Below are 26,827 nucleotides of genomic sequence, written 5' to 3' on the forward strand. Positions count from 1 at the left end.
GTTTCGTTTTCATCTCAATTTAAAAATGAAAGAACACCTCGCGCATTTGAAACATATTTTATTGTATTATTTCCGAAAAGTCAAGATCGCATCGCAAGCATACAAGAAGTTACGTACCGTATATGGGAATGAAGCCTCGAAAAAAAAGCGGCGTCAAAATTTGTTTGCCAAATTTCTTTCTCGTGTTTTTTCACTGGAAAATATTCAACGATTTGGCTGTTTAGTTGAAGTTAGTGAGACCCGTATGTTGACCTTTACCATGATTTCGTCAATATGAAGGAATCCTGTACTTTGAACTTTTACCAAGAAACCAAACGATTAATTCAAACGTGTACATTCAACAACTCGCCAAGCTGAGCGATGCAGTTCAAGAAAAGCGGCCAGCATTGGCATGTTGTTTGTTGGCATGGATGTTGTTTTCCAGCATGATAATCCAAAGCCCCACACATCTTTGGGGCCATGATCACTCGCCAAAAATTATTGGAAATAGGTTGGGATGTGTTGTCACATCCACCATATAGCTGTGATCTTGCGCTGTGATCATTTAATACAGTTTTTTGCTGGTAAAAGTCAGAAGTTTTATGAACATGGAATTATAACACTGCCTGAAAGATGGCAAAAGGTCATCGACAAAAACGGACAATACCTAATTGAATAAAATTATATTTTTAAGTAAAAATTTTGAATTTTCCTTCTTATTTAGACGAAATAAACTTCAAAACAAAATACCTGTATTTCGATAACTAATTACAAATTGAGATAAGCTTTGAACTATTACAATTTTTATGTTTTTAAGAAATATGTCTGAACACTGAACTCTACGTTACAATCCTTTCTCTTCTGTCGTTGTTTGGTCTATTTATGCTGTTGGATTTTAGATAACAAAATGCAATTTATTTACTATCTAATAAGAAAAATTATTATTAATTAATGATAATAAAAATGAATTTGGTTGGAGTTAATCATATAGAAAAGCGAGCGATTTATGCCTTGTCAACATGCTTTATTATGGTAGCAAAAGTAAATATACAAAATGAAGAATTATTATAGTTATCACTGATAAATAATTGTGACATTTAGTCGATAAATCTTTTGTTAAAATCCATTTGCTCATTGTTGTTTCGGTTACGTTACTGCACAAATTCATACTTGCGCGCTACACGGAGTCATAAGCGTGCGTCAATAAATAAAAGTTCTTAAAATTTACGCTACGGGGAGCCACCTAACTATAACGATACATAACAACTGTATTGAATGCGCAGTTGGTCATACTGCTGAACTGACAGTACGGTCAGAAAATGGTTGCAAAGTAAAGATGGCAGTGAGAGGTGATGCACGAATTCTCCTCCTCGGAATTTTATGTATTTTCTTGTTAAAATCATGTAATGGAGCCGCGACAGATATTGAATTAGACGCAAAAGCACAGTTGTTACATAGACTTGATAGTTTAAATCTTTTATTATATACATTTTTATTGATATTAACTGTTTTAACAATATGGACATTTAAGCATCGTCGTCTTAGGTTCCTCCATGAAACTGGTCTAGCTGTCATTTACGGTAAGTCGTCTGCTATAGTTTATGTTTACGTAGTATAAACGTAATAATAAAGTGCATGTTTTGCAAATTTTTATAGTTTTATTTATAGCTATAAAGGGCCCTTTGTCATTTTATTACTGCATAAATATAACACATATTAAATACTTTTCTGTCTCAGATCTATATATTTTTTTATATATACATATGATATTTTTTTTGTATGCTTTTAAATTCTGATATTATAAGCTGATTTGATTTTATCTATACATAAATTAAAAGAATATATTTACTTTTAGTTATTCGTAATTAAATATTCTATAACTTTTATAAATAATTGTATTTATGATTATATAAAAATAACATCTCCTTGAAAAGTATAAGTAATGAAACTGATTCCTAAAATTATTCAATATCTTATTTTATCTAAATTTTATCTATCTTTACGAATATAAAAAATATTACATTATAAATATTACATCATCTATGTATACAATTTTATCTTTATATGTATATACACCTATGTAAATAAAAAAGTAAGATTTAATAAAATTTTAAAAAAGAATAATTTACCATCATGTAAAGTATTGATTATCAATTGTTAATGACTTTAAATTGTATATAAATTATAATCATTTTATAAAAATTACATAATAAACATTCTAGCTACAGACAAATTATGAAAGATAATTGTATTATTTAGATCTTTTAAGAAATTAGAAATTAATTATTCATATATGTCTTTCTAGGATTAATTATAGGGGCAATAATTCGTTATGGTTTTACAACAAGTAGTACCATTCTTCATATGCCTGTTGTGCCAGACAACAGTAGTAAATATAATCAATCAGTTCCTCCAGATACCTTATGGTTACGTTTTCCAGAAGATAAAGGAGGTGGTGTTATTAAAAATAAGACATTTGCCTATTCATTTAGGGGAGAAATTTATAAGCAAGATAATGAGATAGATTTGAAGGTATTACTTAATACAATTATTCTATTTCTACTAAACTAAAATTAAATTAGACAGTAGAAAAACTTATTATATAAAAATATAAAATTTTAACAGGCCACCTTTGATCCTGAAATATTTTTTAACATTATTTTACCACCAATCATTTTCCATGCTGGATATAGTTTAAAACGTGTAAGTAATAGTATATTTGTTTTTTATATTTATCATATAATATAATACAATATGAAACACCATAGAATTTGATATTTCTTTATTTCAGAAATACTTCTTTAGAAACTTAGGAGCAATTCTTATGTATGCTTTAATTGGAACATCTATATCAGCTTTTGTTATTGGGTATGTTTTTCAGATTTTAATGAGAAGTATGTATGATTAATAAGTACACAATTACTTTCATGTCACAATAATAAATTTATGTAGAGTTTTTGCGTGGAACGTTTCTTGTGATAATTTTATGTCCATAGGTCATTTAGATTGAATATATCTGTTGTTTTCCTCATAGGCTGCAGATAAATGGAAAAATTCTTTGTAATATAATGATATATTTTTTTAATTATACTCTTCTCTGATATGTACACTATTTGTCTTCTTTTCAGAGCTTTGATGTATGCCTTTGTGCAATTAATACCACATCTTTCTGCTTCATTTACATTTTTGGATACCTTATATTTTGGTGCATTAATATCTCCTACGGATCCACTGACAATAATTTCTATTTTTAATGATTTACATGTAGATGTAAATTTATATGCTTTAGTATTTGGAGAAAGTGTGTTAAATGATGCAGTTGCAATTGTACTTAGTGGGTATGTATATAAAAACATTACAAATGTCAGCAAGAAGTTTCAGTCAAATACACACATAAATTATATGTTCTATTGTAGTGCCATACAAAATTATGGAGAACGTTATCAATCAGGTTCAGGCGGATTTGAAACTGTAGCATTTTTCCAAGCATTTGGTGATTTTGTTGGAATATTTAGCTTATCTTTATTTATTGGTGCTACCATGGGCTGTATCACTGCTTTGTTAACTAAATTTACTAGAGTCAGAGATTTTCCACTTTTGGAATCAGCATTATTTGTTTTAATGTCTTATAGCACATTCTTAATTGCTGAAGCATCTGATCTTACAGGTAATATTCATAAAAATCCTATATTACCTTGAATTTTCATGTAGATATTTTCTGCTAATGTAGTTAACATTTAAAATAATTATTTACATACAGGTGTAGTCGCTGTCTTATTCTGTGGTATTTGTCAAGCACATTACACGTATAATAACTTAAGTCCGGATTCGCGGCAACGGACGAAACAATTGTTTGAACTTTTAAATTTTTTAGCTGAGAACTTTATATTCAGTTACATTGGTGTTACAATGTTTACTTTTCCGAAACATCATTTCGATCCAGGATTTATTTTTGCAGGATTTGTATCCTTATCATTTAATAATGTTTAACTTCATATATTATATATCAAACATACATGTAACATTGAAACCTTAACCACTTTATTATAGCTTTGTGCATTATTAGGTCGGGCAGCCAATGTATATCCATTATCTTTTATATTGAATTTAGCGCGAAAACCAAAGATATCGTTAAATTATCAGCATATGTTATTTTTTGCTGGTTTACGTGGAGCCATGAGTTTTGCTCTGGCTATCAGAAATACTGTATCGGATGCTCGGCAGGCTATGTTAACAACAACGAGTTTAATTGTAATTCTGACAGTCATCTTCCAGGGTGGCGCAACAACCCAGTTTTTGAGCTGGTTTAATATACCGTAAGTGCAAAAGATATCTTTTTTATTATTTTTCTCTTATAATTTATTTATTTAAATAAATTACTTTCTTTCAGAGTTGGAGTAGATGAAGAAATAGAAGGATTATCACACAATGGAATGCGCAGTGTAAGTATTACATTTGTATTTTTAGTTATTCTAAAGTCATGTATTAGTTTTCATTTTACAGAAATAATATGAAATTGAATTTGTACTAACATATAATGTGTGCTAGGTTTCTTTTTATGTATTTTTGGTATAAAAAGTATAGTAATATTTATCAATAACATGTAGTTTAGGTTATCTATGGCTGATATATGTTTTAAAAGTATATTATTTTTTATTATGTTTTGTAACTTCTCAGATTCTTTTTCATGCATATACTTCTAGTCGTGTTGCTTGTTAACTTATAGTGGTTTTTTTATTTTGTGCAAATTACAGGTTTATGTATATTTATTAAATACATTATTATAAAATATAGATAATGAAACACTGATATCCATTATTTAATATATATTTAAATAAAAGGTACAAATAAATTTTTGTTAATACAATGTACATCAAAAGTTGTCAGACGCAAAATTTTAATAAGATTAGTTTTTATTAGATGTTGATCTTTAAATCTTATTAGTTATAGTTGATATCCAGAAAGCATCTCTTTCTATATAAAAGTATAGTGATTTTTAATTAATAGCCAATATTATTTATAATTTAAAAAGTATATTGGTCCACTGTGTCAATGTTTAAAATCATTATTATTAAAACTGGAAGTATTTTAAGTGTTTAGAAGTGGTTTAAAATATTCTCAGAATGTTGGTTATTGATTATAATTTATTTATTTTAATACATGTTTTGAATAAAGATTATTTGATATAAGTAGAAACAAAAGATATTTTATTTATTGACTTTTTGGGCCATTTATTCACAATATATAAAAAATCATTTATTGAATATAAAATAATCTAAATTATTCAGGAGTATAGTTTATTTATAAAAATTAAAATGTAAGAATATTTGCGCATGAATGCTTCAAAATTGTTCTCATACTGTTATATTTTCTATCCTTTATGTATTCCCAAGTATTATATTCCGAATTATTGTGGTGTGCACTTTTAATATTATACACTATTACTAAAAATTCTTAAAATCTTTATTTCTGTGTTTGAAAAACATCCGAAAAGATTATACTTGCAAATGTTTGTTTTCTAGTTCCACTTAAGTAACCTTGGGTTACTCTTGCACAAAAACTACTAAAATCATAAATAGCTTGCACTAGAACTTAACTTTTTGGAAAATCCAGCATGTCTAATTACATTGTAACAAAGTTGGTAAAAATGCTTGGTTAATTCTAAATAATTTCGCTTAATAATATTATAAAAAGATTAGAATTTAACGTACTAATGTTAATAGTCTGGTGGCGAAGGTGGCTTTGGAGATCTGGACATACATAGGGAGAGAAGTCCGCCGGTATGTTTTCATTTTAATTCAAAAATTGAATTATGCTATTTATATGGTAACAAATAATTCGTACATTTAACTTGTTATATAAATATATAAATTCCTATGTTTATTACATTGAGATTAATTTGATGCTATAGACTTTTGTAGTTATTTAATCTTCTCTTACATGACTATGCAACATATAAATAGTTTTGTACATTATAAGTAGTATTGTCTGAGTTGCTTTCTGTCATTAGTACAGATGTGCAAAATAATCAAATTATGGTATTTAATAAGGGATTTAATAAAAATTATCTTATTAAAATGCTTGCAATGACTACTAATTGTTATATTACATTAATTGAATTATTGTTTGTCAAAAATAATACAATGATACCAAAATAAATATTTCTGTTATTAATATTACTTAAATATTGAATTATAAATATGTTAATATCTATTAATACATACTAACGATTTTTAAAGGTAGGATTTAGTTTCAAAAGTGACACAGAAATTATTATTTTATGTTAAAGATTTGTAAAATATGTTCTATTTAAGATTTAACATTTTGAAAGCGATATTGCTAACAAATTTATAGATGCTTGTGTTTATATCATGCAAACTAAAAATTCAGCTTCTATTTATTTATGTATATATAATAAAAATTAATTGCAATGTAATTATTGCTTTATATATGTAGAAAATTTTAGTCTTATTTTCATTATTAAACATCAGTTTGATTTGCTAATTGCATGTGCTTCAATATTTCCTTTTGTATCATTTTTGTTATCCATTCTGTATGTTGATGATTAGTAGTGTATAAAATATATACATATCCATTTACATTCATTAACAAAACATATGCAAACATAATTAACAAGGCATACCAATATAAAGATAAACAATTAAGCATGTTTTTAATACTTAATAATAATGCTAAGTGTTTTATGATATAAAAAGTTAATTAATCTTGATGTAGAATTTCTGTATAATATGTGCTATGGTTCTTCAATTATTTTTATATATATAATTTAAAGTTATTCATTTAATTCTTATTTAATAAATTATTTAAACTGTCATGATCTTTTAAATATTTTTGATAAGTATAATTTTATACTTAATTACATTCGAAAGAAGATATCATTATCATACAGGATGGATAATCCAAATATCCTTCACATTTCACAGTATAATTCTATGCAGGATGGATCATTACCAGGCAGTGGCATAAAACCTAATGAAAAAGCATTACTTGCTAGAATCTGGGGTGACTTTGATACTCGCTACATGAAACCACTTTTAACTCACTCCAGGCCTACATTACTAGAAACATTACCAGTTTGTTGCACACCTTTAGCCAGGATTCTTACAACAACACAACAAATGACACAGGTACAATATATGATTTTAGAAATGTTTATTTTGTTAAAACTGTTGATAAAATAGTTAAAACAGTAAAGATGTTAGGTATTTTTTGTGTTTTTTATGTTAGGATGAAGCTGTTAGAAAAGCAGATTCAGATTCAGATTTTTGTCTCGAAGATCGTGAACTGGAACGTCGAAGGAGTAGTATTCAACCGGTGAGTTTTCATCAACCTAATCTCAATTACACTATTAATCCGTGCTATCAGCCTAACAGCACAGATGTCACTAATCCAGATGAACCTTATGTAATCCTTAATTTACACAGAAGGTAGAAGTACTGGATTTGAATTAAAACATTTGAATTTTGTATAAAAATTATGTATGAAAATATTTCTTACATTGGTATGAATGAGTTTATCATTTATACCTAATTTTCATGTAATTATATTTTAAACATTGTTTCAAATTATCTCTTCGTTATACCATTTACATAAAAACACTTGTACAACATAGCCTTTCCATTTTATATGAAAGTAACATTTTAGTATTAGGTGTAATATATGTTTCTACTTAATGTCAGAAGTTTTCAATATTAGCAATTGTATAGGTTTCACTTATTTATAGTATCTTCTCAATGTAATAAGTAATTCTTTATGTCGAAACCTTTCATATAAAATGTATAGAATATGCATGAAAAACTTATTTTTCTTCACTGTAGATATGCAATGATACACATTTGTATAACTGATTAACATATATACTGAAGTTTATTCATTTATGAAATATACCATAAGTGTACACTAATTACTCAAATAAAATCTTGTTAATATAAAAATAAAATATTGTGTATCACTGTCATATTTAGGTTTGTGGGTTATTAACAATACTAACAATGTTTTTATAATGACAAAAATCAATCATATATAAAATATATTGAAGTTGAAATGCTATTATATAGGCATGAATCTATATATAGTCTTCTTACTAAAGTTATTTTACAGATGCAGTAAATGTATGCAACTATTCTATCTATATATAACTATCAGTAATTACTTGTAAGAAACACGTGAAGAATTAATGAGTTTATTCGAAAAAATTTATTCAAAATCGAAATATGTGTAATACTATAATTTGACATTTCCTTATCCACATAACAGATTAAGTGTTAAAGAGATCATTTCATTTCTTCTTTTTATGAATAATCTTTTTTCTTCGAAAATTATGTTTAATGTCTATTATTAAAATAATATTTAAGAACACTCAAAATATTTTTATTCATTTAACTGAAATGTGAGAAACCTGTGTTTTTATCCAATATATATATATATATATGTATGTATATATATGTATGTGTATATATATATATCTTTTTTATCAATTTAGAGCAAATTTTTTAGTCTACATTTGATCGCGCTCTTACCGATTTTTTTAGAGAAAAAGAAATGATGATGATGATGAGGACCTAAGAATCATTGGAATGGAAGGATTTATTCCGTTAAGAACATTGTAACGAGACAGAAGCCATTGAAAATAATGTTTTCAGAAGATTATTTTTAAATGCTTTGTATATTATACTTGGGGGTAGGAGTAATTATTAAAAATAATTATTTTGTATATATTAAAATTTTTTAATAATACCTTTAATTTTTGCATTAATGTTAAACAGAATTTACATTACTAGTTAACATTTCTGAATCTTTGCAGATTTACAAAAAATTACTTTCTTATTTAAAAAATCTGATGTATAGTATTTATTTATTATTTAAAGATCAATCATCATATTTATACTTTCTATATTTATGTTCATAATTATAAAATGTTATTTAAAATTGTTATGTTTAATATATGTGTTTCTTTTAAGTCTTAAAACTAGACTAATATTATAGAACAAAATATCTGTATCGCACCTTTTATTTTCTTGATATCAAAATATAATGTATTTTAATGTAAACGCAAATTACAAAGATCAAAAGACACATAGCACATAAACAACAAATTTTAAAATGTACATATTGTGATTTCTTTGAAAGTATTAACATAAGTAAAATAATTATAGTAAAGAGTCTGATAGAATTTTGATCTATATATATATTAAAAGTTTATATAAAACTACTAAAATTTTTAAACATATTGTAATTGAACATTAAACATAATTTTCAGTGTTCAATTCATTAATCTGAAATTCTTAAAGCTTTCTAAATATCATTATACTTCATTAACACCAAATCATTAATATCATTATGAGGTTTATGAAGCAAATATTGTCCTATCATTTCTACAATTTATTTTTTTTTCGTACATTTTATTTATTCATAGCAATATTGGAGAAGGATCTGGTTTATGTCTGTCACTTAATGAATGTTATTGCATGTAGCCTGAGAAACCAAATTACTTTTCAGGCATCAATTTTTATATCAGAAATGCTATCTAAAAGTTGCCGCTTGCACACTACTTATGCTATTAGTAACAAGTAATTTCTGCAGGAAAAATAATCTTTTACATCTGCTTTCTATACATTATTTACCAATATTTCTCACTATATAGTTATACTACTTTTGTTTACATTTAATTGTTGGTGTAAGTTTTAAATAGCACTGCATATGATTTAGTGCACATGTACTTAATTTTATTTGGTGTAGTTTATTGATGTGGTCAAGAAAAAATGAATTGTATAAGTGTTTTGCAATTTTATATATTTTATATTTAAAGAAGAGATTTTAATAAATTATAATAGAGTATTATTAATATTTTGTTCAGAATTTTTTAAAAATTATACTATTGTGCAATCGGCAAATAACTTATTTTAATAATGATAAACATGTTGCAATTATGTTCATATTTTTCTAGAGGAAAAAGTTTTTAGTTCTGTGTAAATTATTTTTTATTTTTGTATGAAGTATTATTTTTATTACATTTATTTTTATTTTTTAAATATTTTTACAGCATATATTGCTTATTTATATTTGGTTTCTCCACAGACACATGTAAGGAGCTCTCCAAACAGAATACATTTATAAGAGTAAATCTAATATAATTTATGAAGTTGTATACATTTTTGGGGGAATTTGGCTGCATTGATTTAAGCATTAAGTAATTACTCTCTTTGTTGTACAATATGCCATAAATATTTATATTACTTAACATTAATATGTTATTTCACACAGACTCTAATTCGGTATGTTTAATTTCTAACATTCTCTAATTTTGATACCAGATAAATTTTAATTTCTTCAAATGATACAAAACATGCTTTCTGATATATTGTAATCAACATCTCAGATAATACTTAATGAGAAAAGTATGACATAGGTATGTGCGTATGCAATGTTGGTGTCAAATATTACATATTACTATTGTATTATAGCTTCTATAAATGTTAATTATATTTTCCTGGTATTTATTTTCTTTGGGAAGTATTATCCAATATTTTGGATAACAAATGACATTGACAACAAAAGATTGAATGTAAGTATTATACAAAGAATAAATGATAGGGAGAAGGAAAAAAATTACAAAATATATTTGTTAGATACACTGAACTTACAAAAATTATTTGCTACATTACTAAATTATGAAAAGAAATCATCAGTAAATAATAAACCTTCTCCTTATTTGATAGTCTATTTATTCTAATTATGGTACTTGCATAAAAGTAGATTCTTAGATGTTGACTTAAACCTGTACACATTACTGATTTTGTCGCAATGATTTTTATGAAGAAATTTTACATATACAAAATCAATAATAATTTTATTCGGTATATTAAATAATGTGTAAGAATCTAAAGATGAATTCTTGATCTATTTAATACTTTGTGGGGCAGCTGGGAACTGTGATGGGAGAAGTTAGTCCGGGACCACTACCATTGCACACACGCGTCGCCTTGCCAGGTTTGGTCGGCAAACATTTATAGAGACTAATTGATATTGGTAAATAAACTTACCTTTTTATGTGTAATATTATATGTGCAACTGATAAATGTATTTATTTGAAAAGCTTAAAAAATCTGTGCAAACTATTATATCTAATACTATTCATCATAAGTAGAATTTGGAAGATATTTCTATTACTTGCTGTTTTCATTTAGATATTATAAAAAATAAATCATATAAGTTGTTAATGAAATGTGAGTGTATGCTATTATAATAAATGTAACTTATATTATTTTCATTTTATAATTAATATTATTACATTATTATCTTTTGATTGTCATGAATAAGTCTTGACAAAATTATTGACAAAATCTTTCATAATCTATATGCATGTGTGTATATATATGAATTATATGTTACTATGTTATAGCAACATATATATTACATTTATTGGTTGTACTAAATGTAACAAAGTTTTGTTATATGCAGTACCAACGAATCAATTATATGAAAATCAATAAATATAACTTATATTTTTCACTTGGTATATAATTTATAATTCAGTGGAGGTCCTGGTTTGTAGTAATTATTGCAGAAAAATTTATTTTAAAACGTTATTGAATTAAATATGTTATTGTGACACCAACTAACAGTTGCATTATGCATTTGAATATAATAATTCATAACACAATGTGACAAAAGAGGAATAAGAAGTAATATGTTTTGTCAGAAATTTTAAATTTGTAAAATTAAATTAAATATAAAAATAAACTCTGAAAAAAATAGTTACATCAATACAATGACAATAAATTAATATGATTGAATTTTAATATTCTTATGTTGAAAACATAATTTTAAATTATTATATTTGGATGTACCTTGCAATAATTTAAAGTTAACTTTGTTTGGATGAAGAATTTAATTTTCTGTTCAGCAAATTGATTTTGCTGGCATATATAATAATATTTGCATTTACGGTGCAGGACACTTAACATGCGATAGCAACATAAATACATACCATTTGTATTATAATTTGTAATTGTATATGCATAAGTGGTCTAAAAATTAAATCAATCAACATAAAACAATTTATTGGAAAGGTTATTATAGACAGAAATTATAAACTGTGCCAATCCTCGCAAAAATTACAATATAAATTATAAAATTCTTCTGTGAAAATGATTATAAGTAAAAACTTTAACATATTTTAAATGACATATAATACAGTATTGTTCTCAGAACAGTACAAAATACATATTACAAATTATAAGAATACAAGAATTAAATAAAATAGCATTATCTGGAAAATGTACTGTAATTATTTTTCAGAATCTTATAGTGCTATTGATAATTGCATATTTGTTACATATGGCACATATATTTGTCAGGTATCTACTTATATAATTTTTTATATATCAACATTAAATGTGTGTACATAATGTACAAGTATATTCAACTATGATTTATTATCAGTAACATTTGAACTATTCATAAAACATGAAAAATGAAAGTTATGAATAAAGTATGTGAAGTCTTATTTTAGATGTTGGCTGTGAACACAACAAAAATATTTGAATATGTAGTTTAAATATTAAAAGTGAATACTCAAATTGCAGCATATTAAGAAAATATATCTACAACATGTGTATGCTATTCTTTCTACAATTACCTATATTTAAATTAGTAAATTATTTTTTAATTATACAAAATACTACTTGACTTATTATGATATTGCATAACAAGCAGGATCGTAGCACATAGCTATTTAAATGCTCTTTTTCTAAACATTTGTGAATTAAATAATATGTAATAATCATTGCAATGTATACAAATATATATATATATATAATATAATATAATAATATATATATAATAATGTTGTGATACTATCTGATACTGTCTACTATGTACTACACTTTACAGTGTTTAATAAAGTATTTGTAAAAACAATGTGAGTATACGTAAGACTTAATCAAATATTACAAATAAATAAAATTCTTGTTACAAAATATACAGAGTATAGCTACAGAAATGTATATTTTCATATATACATTATGATGTTATAGAATTATTTGACTCCTAATAATTTTTCTCATGTCATCAGTAACAGCAAACATGGGCCCATGTCCAGGTATTATAAGATTTGCCAAATCTACTACATGAGATCGCATAAGTGATTGAGTTTTTTGTAATTCTATAGTTCCTAACTCTTTCCAAATCGATGGATCTGATATGTCTTCCTTTTTTTCAAATAAATCTCCTGTAAAATATATAACAATATAGAAATGTACATAAACTATTTATGATGCTACAAAGTTCATTTTAAAAAATAAAACCTGTAATAGCAAAACATGTAGATCTCCCAGAAACTGTAGTTTCAACTAAAACTGTAACATCATCCGGTGTATGTCCAGGGGTTGCTATAACTTTAACTTCTGGGCAAATTTTATATCCTGTGTAATATATTTTAGTAATTATAATTTTTATTTATTAATTTTACATTATTGATATAAATTTATTGTAAAGTATGTTCTAAAAACATCACCGTCTTTAAAATTTTTATTGAAAAATAGTTCACCACGGTGAACACAAGTTCCAATTATATGTTCCGCATTTACGAAAAGATTATTATTTCCTATATGATCGGCATGACTATGAGTACATACGACATAATCAATTTTTTCAGGTGTAATATTATGTTTAAAAAGTGCTGAAATAAAATTTTCTTTTAAGTGCTTCGACAAAATTTGGAAACGTCAGATAAACAGTAACACCTTGTATTATTTTTTCTCGGTCCCAAGCTGTCATAGTATCAACGATAATATTCTTCGATGCCTTTATTAATGTACAAGAACAATTGGCTTTCATTATTTCATTGCCAAGTTTTGTAGAATAACCATTAAATAATACAATAACCTCGGCCATTTCATTAATTAAATTTAGAAGAGTGTTTTTACGCTTTAGATCTTATTTCTCTGTAATTCTATATTACAATATATATTGTATATTCTACACAAATAAATGTAATCTATTGCAGTATTATTAAATGGAAAAATTATACAAGTTTGCTTGAATTAGCAAATACATTACATTAGTGGTTATGTTCTTAATATATATGCCGGATCAAAACATACTTGTTCATATTTGTATCGATAGCGTAAAATATAACATTTAAGATGAAACTGGTAATTATAATTATTTTAATATTTTAATATAATAGCATATTTATGAAGATTAAATTTAATTTATGAAGATTATTTTTACTAATCTTTTCCCAAATGTTTTAGTTATAAATATTTCTCAACCTAATTAAAACTATTCAAATATTATATCTATTAATTTTTATTAATTAGATATGTTTTTATAATAGATACATTTAAAATATATTCATTATATTTATAGTATTGTTTATCGAGTGAACCAACAAAACCATGTTTGGTTCTAAGTTTCAAAGGAATTACTTTAATGTTAGATTGCGGTTTAAATATGCAATCTGTACTACATTTCATGCCAATGCCTATGGTTCCCAGCACCAAATTTAATTCTTTACCTTTGTGGCTTCCACGGGATAATCATCAAGATTGGCAAATAGAAGGGGTTTGCATATAATCATTTAAAATTTTATACTTCATATACAATATATAATAATATGTATTATACATTCAATCTTGTAGGAACTAAAAGAATGTTGTGGCAGAGTATTTGTAGATTCGACCCCTGAATTTTCTCCACCTTTGGAGAAAATAGTAGACTTTTCAGAAATTGATGCCATTTTGATATCAAATTATACTTGTATGTTGGCTCTGCCATTTATAACAGAGGACACTGGTTTCAAAGGCATTATTTATGCTACGGAACCAACATTACAAATTGGACGATTCTTTATGGAGGAACTAGTAGAATTCATTGAACAAACTCCGAAAGCTACATTAGCCAAACATTGGAAGGAAATGTTACATGTATTACCTCCTCCATTAGCTGATGCTCTTAAGCCAAAATCTTGGAAACATATATATTCGATATCAGCAGTTAATACTTCTTTATCATATATCCAAACAGTTGGATATGATCAAAAATTGGCAAGTTAGCATAATGTTTATAAGAATATTTATATAATTTAATGTTATTTATAAATCCTTTACTTCTCATAGGATATATATGGTGCATTAACAGTCACTCCTATAAGCTCCGGATATTGTTTGGGTAGCAGTAATTGGTTAATTTCATGTGACCATGAAAAGGTTGCATTTGTAAGTGGATCCTCAACATTGACAACACATCCTCGGCCTATGGAACAAGCTACTTTGAAACATGCTAATATGTTAATATTAACTGGTTTAACTCAAACACCTACTGCAAATCCAGATACTATGCTTGGAGAACTGTGTATGACTGTTGGTAGGTAGAATTTTATTATATTGTATATACTTTATTTAACATTTAAATAATTTAGTATATTGTATGTTGAAATTCAACTTTGTAGCTATAACACTCAGAACTGGCGGATGTGTTTTAATACCGTGTTATCCATCTGGAGTTGTATACGATTTATTTGAATGCCTTAGTACTCATTTGGATAAGTCTGGTTTTTCACAAGTTCCTTTATTTTTTATATCACCAGTAGCTGAAACATCTTTAGCATATTCAAATATTTTAGCTGAATGGTATGTTTTAAATTAAATAAATAAGTATCAGGACTATTTAAATTATTTATTTTAAAATTATTGCAGGTTGTCAACAAATAAACAAAATAAAGTTTATCTTCCTGAGGAACCATTTCCACATGCTTTTCTTGTTAAAAATGCCAGATTAAAACATTTTACATCTATATATGCTGAAGGTTTTAGTTCTGATTATAGACAACCTTGTGTTGTCTTTTGTGGTCATCCCAGTCTTAGATTTGGAGATGCAGTTCATTTTGTTCAGTTATGGGGTAATAATCCACAACATACCATAATTTTCACAGGTATATTTATTGTTATATATTATATTAAATATAATTTATAATATATTGCAATACATTATTCGTCATATATATATATGATTATTATTATGATGTGATTTGTAAAAAATTTTATAGACAATAATTATCATTTCAGAACCAGATTTTCCATATTTAGATGCTTTGGCACCATTTCAACCATTAGCTATGAAAGCAGTGCATTGTCCAATTGACACATCTCTTAATTTTACTCAAGCTAATAAATTAATTAGGGATTTGAAACCAGAACATTTAGTTATACCTGAGTGTTATACACAACCACCAATAACTGCTCCACATAGAACAGATCTTGTTATAGAACCTGTAGGGGTAAGTGTATTTTTTTAATGATGTGTTATATGTAGATTATTTCATTTAATTATTAACTTATTTTACATTTAAGGAAAAACCTTTAATCACTTTCAAAAGAGGTGAAGTTATAAAATTGCCTTTAAAAAGAAAGAAAGGACGAGTGTTTATTGAGCCTGAATTAGCTGGAAATATAATTCCTAATGAAATTCGTCCTGGTTTAAGTCTTGCCTCTGTTACTGGTGAACTGGAAGTTAAGGATAACGTATACACAATAAAAGTATGTATTATTAAAATGAAATTTAATAAGCATATAATTGAAAAACATGTTTCATTAACCACAAACTTTGTTATTAGAGCATTGAAGATAGACCTAGTGGAAAACGTAAAGCGTCTTCTAGTTCACCTGCACCAATTAAGGAAGAAGTTCTTAAAGAAAGAAAACATGAGTATGGCAATTTGGATCCACAAGAACTCCTTCAAAAGCTTAATCAAGAAGGTATTCAAGGAGCCAAGTTACAACATAGTCCAACTGCGACCAGTATTCATTTAGTAAGAATTTATTAAATACTTCCTCCTTAAAATATAAAATTTTCTTTTATTTATTCTTATTTTACTGTTCGTGTTTACAGCAAGATGAAGATACTTTGATTCAAATAGGGGATAATTCGACACATATATTTTGTAACGGTGACCAAAAGATTAGGAGACGATTAAGGACTATTATTATGCAGTGCCTTAAGAGATTTTAAAATAAGAAGTAAATACTATTATTCTTTTATATAATTACAATTTTATTATAATTTAGTTTTATTTATAAGTGAGATTTTGACTTATATAGCACACAGAATAATATTCATCCTAAGTACTTTCGATTAATCATAAGCTACAAAGATATATGTTAATATATCTTCTTGCCTTTATCTTGCATATATAGGATGTGAAACTTAATGTGTTACAAAATAATATTTCAGAGGCTACAAAAGGTACGCGAAATCTTACGATCGTACAACGATCATTTTAAATATTTATGTTTGTTTGACTCATTTACTAATGATTAAAATAATCATATATACATAATTATATATATAGTATTGAGAAAATAGAATGAAAATAGCAAGCGCTGTCATAGCATAGCACAATAAAATCCTTGGTATAAAATAGTTTCAGTTACCTTATAATGCAATAATTACATTCAATGGTTACAATTAAAAACTTCGCACTTACTGTTGTAATATTTTGTAACAAAGCAAGCATTACATCTTATATATACATATATACATACACGTCGATCTATACATAATCTTTACAAATACAATAGTTAAGAGCATGGCAGTATTACATAATTTATTTCATTTATATCTTTTCATGTCATAAAATACTTGAGTGAATTCATTAAAAATCTTACGCAAAAAATGTTACGGAAAAAATATTATAAAATACTATATCATCTTATTCAAAACCATATAACTTATAGTTATATGTAAGACAGAACACATCATTTGAGGGAAAATTTGTTTATAGTACTCTATTTTAACAGTGTCTTTTATTTCATACTACTGTGTCCATTTTGTATTTTTGATAAGATACTAATTAAATAATACTATTTACCTAATAAATTAAATAACAATATTTTTATAAAAAAATTTTGTGGGAGTTCGAAATTATATGAATATATTTCACAGATCTAATTAAATATAGAAAAATGATACAAAAAAGTTATACCATTTGTTAATATTGTTAATATAAGATTATATTAATTTCTATGCTTTATAAATATACTTCCTAAAATTACTGCACTATTTTTGCTACATTCTGAATGCAAAACGAATTTTAGTATTTATTTCAATACATTTTATAGTATCTATATTATCACTTAACTAATGAAAAATTAATCTACATGTTACAAAATGGCAAATGTAGTATTAATAAAAAATATATGTTATTAATGTTAAATTAGTAACATAAATTAGTAAAGTATTAAAAAAATGTTATTAAGTTATAAATATGAAGTAAAATTTCATTATATTATGTACTGTTAGGTGTGCTTAATTATTAGCATTTTCAAAACATAAGTTCCGGTTTTATATCTTACCACGTATATTTTTATGAAGTTTTATATATTGTTCTTGAAATGTAAACATCTGAATTTTTTATATGCATTCAGAATACAGCATACTTAAATCTACTTGCCAGTTGCAAAACCAAATGCTAAACCAGCTACAAAAGATGCAAGGAAAAAGTGAAATTCTGTAGGTTTAAAGGAGGTATCACCAGTTATAGAGTGGTACCAACGGCGCGTATGAGATTCACCATTTTTCAATAATTGTTCAGCTTTGTCTAGCTTTCTATCAACGTATCTCTCGACCTGAAACAATAGAATTTATTACTAATATAATTTATTTAATTTTTAAACAATTAATAACATATTTATAGAATGTTATATATAAATTTGTACAAAGTATTGATATTTCAACTTCCAAAACAAAAATTTTTTCATGATATATACGAAAAGAAAATAAAATTCCAATTAATCAAATTTAAATTATTGTATTTATTGTTCGATATAACTAACTCTTTACAATGTATTTGCTATGATATGTATGCTATTTTTTTTCACAAGAGTTAATGCATAAATTTGCATATATGCTCGAATAATCAATAATTAAAATATAATGGTTAGAAAATGCGTAAAAACTTCTTAATGCATGCACATTATCTCAGAAGTGTTAGATTATAATTACATATACATGAAATACAATGCTACAAAAATCCATGCTATAATAAACTTATATATTAAAAAATTGAAATAAAAATAGCCTTTTAAGATTTAAACAATCTTACTAATTTAAATAATAATAGGTGTTTCTTTGGTTTTTAAATACCAATGATTATGGTGAAAATGATAGAAATAATATCTAACATACAATGTCAATATTGTAAGTAATAACTATATAATGTTCGTTTATGTTTCTGTACACGACTAATAGCTTCACATTCAGGATGCTAAACCAATAATGAAACCACCAATGAAGCTTGTTGCCACAAGTGAATTGTATCGACACCATGTTCCTACCTATAAATAATATTAACATTATATTTATATATAGTGACATATTAAATATTTTGAACCTATAAAAATTGTAATATATATATTAGGAATTTTACCTTGTCCATAAGTCTTGGCCCTTCACCTGTTACCTTCTCTTCTACTTTATCTGATAGTTTCTCAGCTTTCTTTTGAATTTTATCCCAATTAATTTTGATGTATCCTTGATGTGCTGCAATCTGTAATATTATAATTCCACCACCAACTGCACATGCAGCAATTTTTCCAACTTTCATTGTTACAAAACCAGTCAACCTATACAAAGTATTTATATAAAGTTAGATACTTTTGTTATTGAGTTCTTTTCTTTGCATGTAATTATATAGAACAAAAAGTATTCTAGATATTTAAAATTATCTTTCTTCAGTTATTATCTTTTTTTAATTTTAACTGTAAATAACTTAGATATATAATGAAGTTGAGAAGTTTTAATACATTTTTGATATATCTATAACACCTACCATCCTGATGTTGTACCGATAATGATTTGTTTGGTGGCAGATTTTTTGCTCACATCTCCTAAGATTTTATCTATTATGCTTTTTGTTTCCTTTGAAATATCTAAGCTACATTCTCCTTTGTTCGCATCATCTTTATTTTTCTTTGTTACTGGAAGATTCATCTTCACACTGAAAAAATATATCAATATAAATTTCTCACTACAATATAGCAATTTTAAAATATATGGACTATTGTAAACTTTTTAATATACATGATTTTTTTTATTTAAAAATATTATTTTTTGTCAATTATTATATTCCTTCTTTATATTGCTAGATATCCTTGATATCACTTTATTTTACAAATTACTACGCAAATAATTATGTATGAACGCTATTTTCACGTCTTTAAATAACACTATTAGTCTTTCTTCGACTATTCGTCAGAATAAAAATATATCGATGACTGCATTATTCAAAAATTGCAATAATGAATGTCAATGAACGATAAATTATTATTTATTTCGAATCAACACGTTATATCATACAACGTGTAGGTAGAATATCAAAAATAGAAACAAAACATTTCGAAATACAGTGAAAAACGAGAACTGTCTACCGTTTAAATAATTTTGTTGCTCCTGACTTGATTTTTTTCTTGTACACTTTGGACATGATATATTTCAGATGTGTCCTTAAATTACATAATATTTCATAGCGGTTAGTATTTACATATGCAAGGCTCACCTAATTTCTTCGTTTACCGAAGTATTTAAATAAAATTAATGCCTTTGAGCTTAGATCAATGTGACAAAATTTCTGGTACTCTGCAACGATCGTTCGAGTTCAAAAAGTGACGAAGACGTTAAAACAGCGAAATCACGAAGTAACCGTCTATAATATTTGATATTTTAATAATATAAAAATGTATGAATTGATATGCCATATTGTGAATTAAAGGATTAAGGATTAAAAAGATAAATAATATTAATTAGAATAATTTTAATCTAAAATAATTTTTTTAATTATTCGAATCTTAGAGTGATTTCTTAGAAAAATCGAAAATCTAAGTAGTAGATTTTATCAGATTTTACAAATAATAAAAGTTCGATCAATTTATTATTCATTACTTATTTCTTGTTAGGTTTGGTTCCTAACCTTTATATATTCATTATAATAAATTAAATTTATTATTGTATTGTGGATTTTTATACATTTATAGAAAACTTGAAGGCATAAATTTGCGCAGAATGCACATAACACGAAAAAAAGGATAAAATATCCAAAATATAGTGCTTTCTATAAAGGTAAAATAATTTTCTACTACGATTTTCTTTTTTAATTATATTTTCAGAAATATGCATTTGCATAAAAATTTGCGGTCTATTTATTATCATTATCTTTTGAGTACCTACCTTTATCGATTTAATGACTTGATAAACTCGAATTATATTTTAACAAGTTGAGAATTAAACAAGTTTCCATATGCATCAGAATATATAGGTCAAATTGTTTAACTTTTCGCGCGCTTTTGAGACGTTTAGGAGAATAATGTTCTTTGGTACCGGAATTACATGTCGACGTGAACCATGATAATGGCCTTCTGTCGCGTGATTCGCCATCCTGATTTAACCTGATCGCCGCTTTTAAAAACTTATCGTCCCGATGAGGTGACGAGGTGTCGAGAGTATAAACTGCGAAAACTCTCGGATTTTCGTAGAAAGCGGCCCGTTCTAAGTGCAAACATGTGTCCTTTCTGTTTTTAATGAGTATATTTACCGAGCACGAAAATGGCCCAGGATACTGACGATATCAACTTGACCCCTCAAGAATTACAGATATTATCTGAATTAGACAGGTGATTTTGAAGTGAATAAAATCTATTCTAATAAAACTCATTTTGATCTCTTACTTTGCTTTATATCAATCGTAGTTTCCTCGCTCTTCTATCAAAATATAACCTAAAAGTTTGTTTGACAGAATAGGCGCGTAATTTGATCGGTTCATTTGTAAGCGCTTTGTTCCCCACTGACATCCTTTTCCATGCGTTTGAATACAACGAATATGATTAAAATGTCATTGTGTTTTTATAATTCATAATGTATTTGTTCGTAATCTTTAATATATTGGCTGACACATGAAAATGTGTTTATAACGTTATATAAACGAAAGTATTAATGTGAGCTACTTGTTTATGTGTACTTTGTTAAAAATTACTATAAAGCAACAATAAATAATGTGCAGTGTCGTTTGTGCTTATATAAGAGGTTCTTATTATAATTTTTTAATTAACCAATGTATTTTTTCAATATGTGTGCAGTCGACAATTTGGGTTTTTGAAATTAAACTCACCGGAGCAAACAAAGAAAAAAGCTTTAGTTGTTCGTGCGATTAAATATCTAGAAAGGATGCTAGTCCAAGCACAAGCTGAAAAGCAACGTAGAAAAGCAGATAGTACAAAAATGAATCCTGATGAATTAAAGGACGATGACGAAGACAAAGGAATTAGTATCGATCCTAAAACATATTGTAAACTAGGGCATTTTCACTTACTTTTAGAAGATTATAGTAAAGGTAATTAATTGTTTGTGATAAGTTTTTATTGCTTTTCATTTACAATATTTTACATTTCTTTTAATTTCAACAGCCATGTCGGCATATCAAAAATTTTACTCCTTAAAAGGGGACTATTGGAAAGATGCTTCATTTTTATATGGTCAAGGGCTTGTTTACTACCACTTCAATGCTTTTCAATGGTAAGTGATAGTGACATAACTTTTTCATTCAGTAGTATATTGTTTCATAATTGTTTTCTATTATTCTGCATGTTTGTGTTTTCTTGTACATACATAATATTTCATTCTGCTTCTTCGCGATTATTTTACGTTGAATAAGATAAATGAAGAATATTTTCAATTTGAATATGTGGTTTAAAGCTTTCAAATACAATATAGTAATAATTTTATGCAGAAGAACATTTGCTAGGAATAATAAGTATATTAAAATACTTTGGAAATACGTAATTTATATCTGCGTTAATATCACCATTTTTTATGATGACTAAAATCACCAAAATCGTAGTAACCCGTTATTAGAAAGAAACCACAAAGTGTTTATTTAAACTAGTGCTTTGAAATGGGAGAAGAAAATATGAATAAAAATCTCTACAGAAAAATGTTGTAATCTCTCATGAGAGTTGTTCACCTTGAAAAGGGGGCGTCGGCCTCTTCTTAGACGATGTACACATAGAGTTCATCGTTCTCATCTTGTATCCTCTATTTTTTTAATTTCGCGCAAAATCCTGTAGGTAATGTGGTTTTGTTTCTTGATATCGATAAAGTAGAACGGTAAAGTTCGATAAGGTAGATTACTTTCGGAAATTATGGAATGAGTTATCAGCAAGCGAATGCAACAACAGGTGTCGCTAATTTCGCTGAAATAGAGCGAAATGTGCCTACGTGTCGAGTTGTTTCATGGATATGGCGACTAGGAAAGCGCGTGGGGGAAATAATAGGCCAAGTACGTATTTATTTCAATGGCCAGAATGATAATTTTCGCTATTAATGCATTATATTCATAGTTAGTGCACTGAATTACTACATTCGTTATTTCTTATCGCTGAGCAAAGTTATTACAGTTTTTAAAGAATTCTTCGTTATATATTTATGAATTTTCTTAACACATTGTAAGTACGTCTAATTTAGAAAAAATGTAAAACTTGTGCTATGATTAGAGCCTTAAATTTTTAATGAATTTATTTAAAAAATTCTTTTATGGATTTTTCCATCCAAAATTATATCGAGAGTTATCGATTACGGTATGTATCGACCGCTTTGATAAAACTATTCAGGAAATGTAATTTAACTTTAATCGACATCAATTATCCCTGGTATATTCGAATTTCGTTACAAATCATTGCACGCGACTCGTGTGACATTTAGCATTGCCAAATTCAGAAATTGAAACGTTTTCATTAATTCTTCATCAGTTGCTTCAAAATAGCTCGTATGATTGCAGCACCATCAAATATTATCGCTTAATGCGGTTACGTTCATCATTCTTGATTAGCATCCGTGTCAGCGACCAGGTCAAAAGTTCGGTTGTCATATTACTATACTAATGAGAGTTCGCGTTATAAAAATCAAAGATGTGTCAAAAATGTAAAAATTCGATATTTTAAATCAATTACGTTTTAGCTCAAATCAAATTTAGATTTATCTAACAATTTATCTAAATGAAAATATTGCTTTATTTTTTCTCTTTTTATTTTTGATACTTTGTAAAATATTATTTCAACAGTGTTACGTTATTAATTAATTACACCAATTAGAAATTTGGCGTAAGTAATGTAACTGCAGATATTGTTACTGTTAACTTGACATTTCCTGTCAGGCAATCGGCTTTGTAGACGGTTAGGAGTGGGAATATCGATTTCCTGTTCAACCCTCCTTAACTCGGATGGTGCAAGATTTCCGTGGAACGAAACTCACAGTGAACTCCCTTTCGATCTTTCAGCATTCCACTCGACTACCATATACCATCTAACCGTTACCAATTTCTGTAATTGGCATTGTTTCAAAAGTATTACTTATATAATAATACAGGGTGTCCCTTATAACGTAATACTATTGACTAGAGAATGATTCTACATGCAAAGAGGAATCGGAAGTACGAAATAAAATCTTTTTGTTCAAGACCTAGTTTTCGAGAAAATCGAATTAGAAAATTTTCTTGGTATACATGTGTATGTGAACTTGGTGAATTAACGGGTGCGAATATAAGTGGAAAATGTAGAATAAAATTTTATCGTTAAAGGTCTCGTTAAAAAAAAAAAATTATTTTATCCTTAAACACAATTGATTTTGATGGTATTCCAAATTTAAATGTAGGAAATTAAACGCTTGTAAAAGTTACATCCTCTTCTTTTTCTATTTCTCTAGAAACATCAAACGACGATAATGTTATTTAAATTGGATATTAAAGATTGAGTTTCACTGCAATTCATTAAACTCATATTATGTAGGAAAGGATTCTGTTCTGACAGTAAAAGTACAACTCGTTAAAAAATTACTTGGTCGAGTAATGCTTTTTCATTTATCCTCTGATTAACGGGAAAGCTGCTGCGGATTTCACGCTGTTCATTTTCAATATATTTGCCGCCATGAGTCACACGTTTTCACAGTAATCTGTATTTACGTGTTAATTGGACATATTTCTTTTTACTAACACACATTTATTCCCATTACGTTTGTACATACAGTTTCTCGTTATTCTTATCCAGCATCATATGATCGTTTCTAAAATACAAATCTTTTTTGTTTTTGTCGCGTAAGTCATTCAGCAACCTAACCAAATTTCCACAAAATTTATTCTATCGCTATTGGTATCGATAATAAATTATGCTATGTTTAAGCTTTATAGACTGGAGATTTATATTTTATCTAAAAAAAAAAAGTTCAGCAGAAAATATTATTTTGTTTACAGAGAAAGAATTGGATAGGAAATCGTAAGTTATATTATAGAGGATTTTATAGGGAAATATACGTCTACGCTTAATAGTTCTATTTCTTTCTTGTCTTGCATCTGCGGGTCAGTTGGTAACCTTGAAACGTCAAAACAAATGCATAATCTTAGCGTAGAGTAATAGTGATTTTAATTTCAGTACAATTTATAGTAATATGGTACAAAATAGTAATCTTCGGATTTAAATTTTTCGAAAATGCATCTTTGCCCGTGAAAATTTGACCAGCCCTGTTCTAATAAATGCTAGGCATAGCGTGTGACAAAAGAATGAAGTTATAATTTCTCGTGCAACGTTGTCTGGAAGGAACGACCATATTGTGACGTACAAGGGTAATATCTTTCGTCTTTATCCTATTCGATAAACCGCAGACTTATTCAGTGAGTGAAATTGAATGGAAAATCCTCTCTGCACGGATGCGTGAGGCGGTTTCCTTGGATATATTGGGTTTCAAAGCGTCCGTTCAGGTGTGCAAAGTAGGAAGTACGTAACAGCAATTATTTGTAGTCCACGTGAATGAAAAGACAATTACATGCGCGTATTCGCCATGTTCGTCAAAACAAAAAAAACCTTCGTCAAACACGTCCGACTCCCTTCTCCGACTCTGTGTCTCACCGATACTATTCGTAAAAAAGTCAGAATCTCCGATACGATAGATAGAATGTTTATGCATATTTCTACGAAAGGGAACCTAAATAGAAATTTTTTTTCACGAATCATACATGGTAATAAATATTATTCTGCATTGGTGTTTTCCACATTCTCACGTATTATGCGCGCGTCGCAAATTCTTGAACTCTCGAATTTTCCAAAAAAAAAAAAAAAAAAAAAAAAATACATAAATGAACGGTAATAAAACCGCAGACTTATTCAGTGAGTGAAATTGAATGGAAAATCCTCTCTGCACGGATGCGTGAGGCGGTTTCCTTGGATATATTGGGTTTCAAAGCGTCCGTTCAGGTGTGCAAAGTAGGAAGTACGTAACAGCAATTATTTGTAGTCCACGTGAATGAAAAGACAATTACATGCGCGTATTCGCCATGTTCGTCAAAACAAAAAAAACCTTCGTCAAACACGTCCGACTCCCTTCTCCGACTCTGTGTCTCACCGATACTATTCGTAAAAAAGTCAGAATCTCCGATACGATAGATAGAATGTTTATGCATATTTCTACGAAAGGGAACCTAAATAGAAATTTTTTTTCACGAATCATACATGGTAATAAATATTATTCTGCATTGGTGTTTTCCACATTCTCACGTATTATGCGCGCGTCGCAAATTCTTGAACTCTCGAATTTTCCAAAAAAAAAAAAAAAAAAGAAAAAATACATAAATGAACGGTAATAAAATCGAGAAACGTCAAACGCAAAGAAAAATTAGTAGAAGGATACGTCACGAAAATAAAAGTGTATTTCGTAATATGTAGCCTTGGATTTTGATCTTTTTCTCTCGAATTAACCCGTTTCTTCTAATCTTTTTTAATTCGCCTGCTTT

At 27.2% G+C, this 26,827-nt stretch overlaps 5 protein-coding genes and 1 long non-coding RNA gene across 17 annotated transcripts in view; 3 read left to right on the plus strand and 3 right to left on the minus strand.

The window, feature by feature from the left end:
• Positions 1 to 16: 16 nt before the first annotated feature.
• LOC117151475 lies at positions 17 to 16,645 on the minus strand. The gene is made up of 3 exons (XR_004461442.1): positions 16,635 to 16,645; positions 16,148 to 16,153; positions 17 to 175 (listed from the first exon to the last, which is right to left on the minus strand). It is a non-coding gene; the product is annotated as an uncharacterized LOC117151475 (long non-coding RNA).
• On the plus strand, positions 1,259 to 12,513 carry LOC100746608 (sodium/hydrogen exchanger 7). 10 transcript variants are annotated; one of them, XR_004461441.1, is made up of 14 exons: positions 1,259 to 1,559; positions 2,285 to 2,511; positions 2,605 to 2,682; positions 2,771 to 2,847; positions 3,108 to 3,317; positions 3,396 to 3,646; positions 3,740 to 3,942; positions 4,030 to 4,295; positions 4,370 to 4,421; positions 5,703 to 5,759; positions 6,924 to 7,127; positions 7,228 to 7,314; positions 10,078 to 10,564; positions 10,923 to 12,246. XR_004461441.1 is itself a non-coding variant. In XM_012383906.3 (14 exons), the coding sequence occupies exons 1-14, from the start codon at positions 1,316 to 1,318 to the stop codon at positions 11,010 to 11,012; spliced, it is 2,052 nt and encodes a 683-aa protein (XP_012239329.1). In that variant the 5' UTR covers positions 1,259 to 1,315; the 3' UTR covers positions 11,013 to 12,513. The 10 variants fall into 10 exon arrangements, 9 of the variants coding, with proteins under 9 accessions (XP_012239329.1, XP_012239331.1, XP_012239330.1 ...); XM_012383906.3 differs by having other exon boundaries at positions 10,078 to 10,083; positions 10,923 to 12,513; XM_012383908.3 differs by having other exon boundaries at positions 6,939 to 7,127; positions 10,078 to 10,083; positions 10,923 to 12,513.
• On the minus strand, positions 12,995 to 25,246 carry LOC100747087 (metallo-beta-lactamase domain-containing protein 1). The gene is made up of 5 exons (XM_003488338.4): positions 25,234 to 25,246; positions 13,746 to 13,944; positions 13,517 to 13,681; positions 13,308 to 13,424; positions 12,995 to 13,231 (listed from the first exon to the last, which is right to left on the minus strand). The coding sequence occupies exons 2-5, from the start codon at positions 13,894 to 13,896 to the stop codon at positions 13,032 to 13,034; spliced, it is 633 nt and encodes a 210-aa protein (XP_003488386.1). The 5' UTR covers positions 13,897 to 13,944; positions 25,234 to 25,246; the 3' UTR covers positions 12,995 to 13,031.
• Positions 13,938 to 17,663, plus strand: LOC100748524 (integrator complex subunit 9). Its single transcript, XM_003488350.4, has 10 exons — positions 13,938 to 14,156; positions 14,374 to 14,568; positions 14,646 to 15,050; positions 15,123 to 15,369; positions 15,455 to 15,635; positions 15,702 to 15,937; positions 16,071 to 16,282; positions 16,356 to 16,541; positions 16,619 to 16,813; positions 16,894 to 17,663. Exons 1-10 carry the CDS (start codon positions 14,148 to 14,150, stop codon positions 17,011 to 17,013), a joined length of 1,986 nt encoding a protein of 661 aa, XP_003488398.1. The 5' UTR covers positions 13,938 to 14,147; the 3' UTR covers positions 17,014 to 17,663.
• Positions 18,240 to 20,704, minus strand: LOC100749794 (FUN14 domain-containing protein 1). 3 transcript variants are annotated; one of them, XM_012383917.3, is made up of 4 exons: positions 20,558 to 20,704; positions 19,832 to 19,999; positions 19,430 to 19,625; positions 18,240 to 18,629 (listed from the first exon to the last, which is right to left on the minus strand). In XM_012383917.3, the coding sequence occupies exons 2-4, from the start codon at positions 19,990 to 19,992 to the stop codon at positions 18,447 to 18,449; spliced, it is 540 nt and encodes a 179-aa protein (XP_012239340.1). In that variant the 5' UTR covers positions 19,993 to 19,999; positions 20,558 to 20,704; the 3' UTR covers positions 18,240 to 18,446. The 3 variants fall into 3 exon arrangements, with proteins under 3 accessions (XP_012239340.1, XP_003488408.1, XP_012239341.1); XM_003488360.4 differs by lacking the exon at positions 20,558 to 20,704 and adding an exon at positions 20,430 to 20,553; XM_012383918.3 differs by lacking the exons at positions 18,240 to 18,629; positions 20,558 to 20,704 and adding exons at positions 18,804 to 19,337; positions 20,430 to 20,556.
• LOC100740862 (histone demethylase UTY) overlaps positions 21,393 to 26,827 on the plus strand; it is a 151,735-nt gene continuing 146,300 nt past the window's right edge. Inside the window, exons 1-3 of the mRNA XM_003488371.4 lie at positions 21,393 to 21,668; positions 22,131 to 22,384; positions 22,458 to 22,566. Of these exons, the coding sequence (XP_003488419.1) occupies positions 21,601 to 21,668; positions 22,131 to 22,384; positions 22,458 to 22,566 (431 nt within the window). The 5' untranslated portion in view covers positions 21,393 to 21,600. The remainder of the gene's footprint in view (positions 21,669 to 22,130; positions 22,385 to 22,457; positions 22,567 to 26,827) is intronic.

The sequence above is a fragment of the Bombus impatiens genome, unplaced genomic scaffold, assembly GCF_000188095.3.
Source record: "Bombus impatiens unplaced genomic scaffold, BIMP_2.2 scf_0225, whole genome shotgun sequence".
Lineage (NCBI taxonomy): Eukaryota > Metazoa > Arthropoda > Insecta > Hymenoptera > Apidae > Bombus > Bombus impatiens.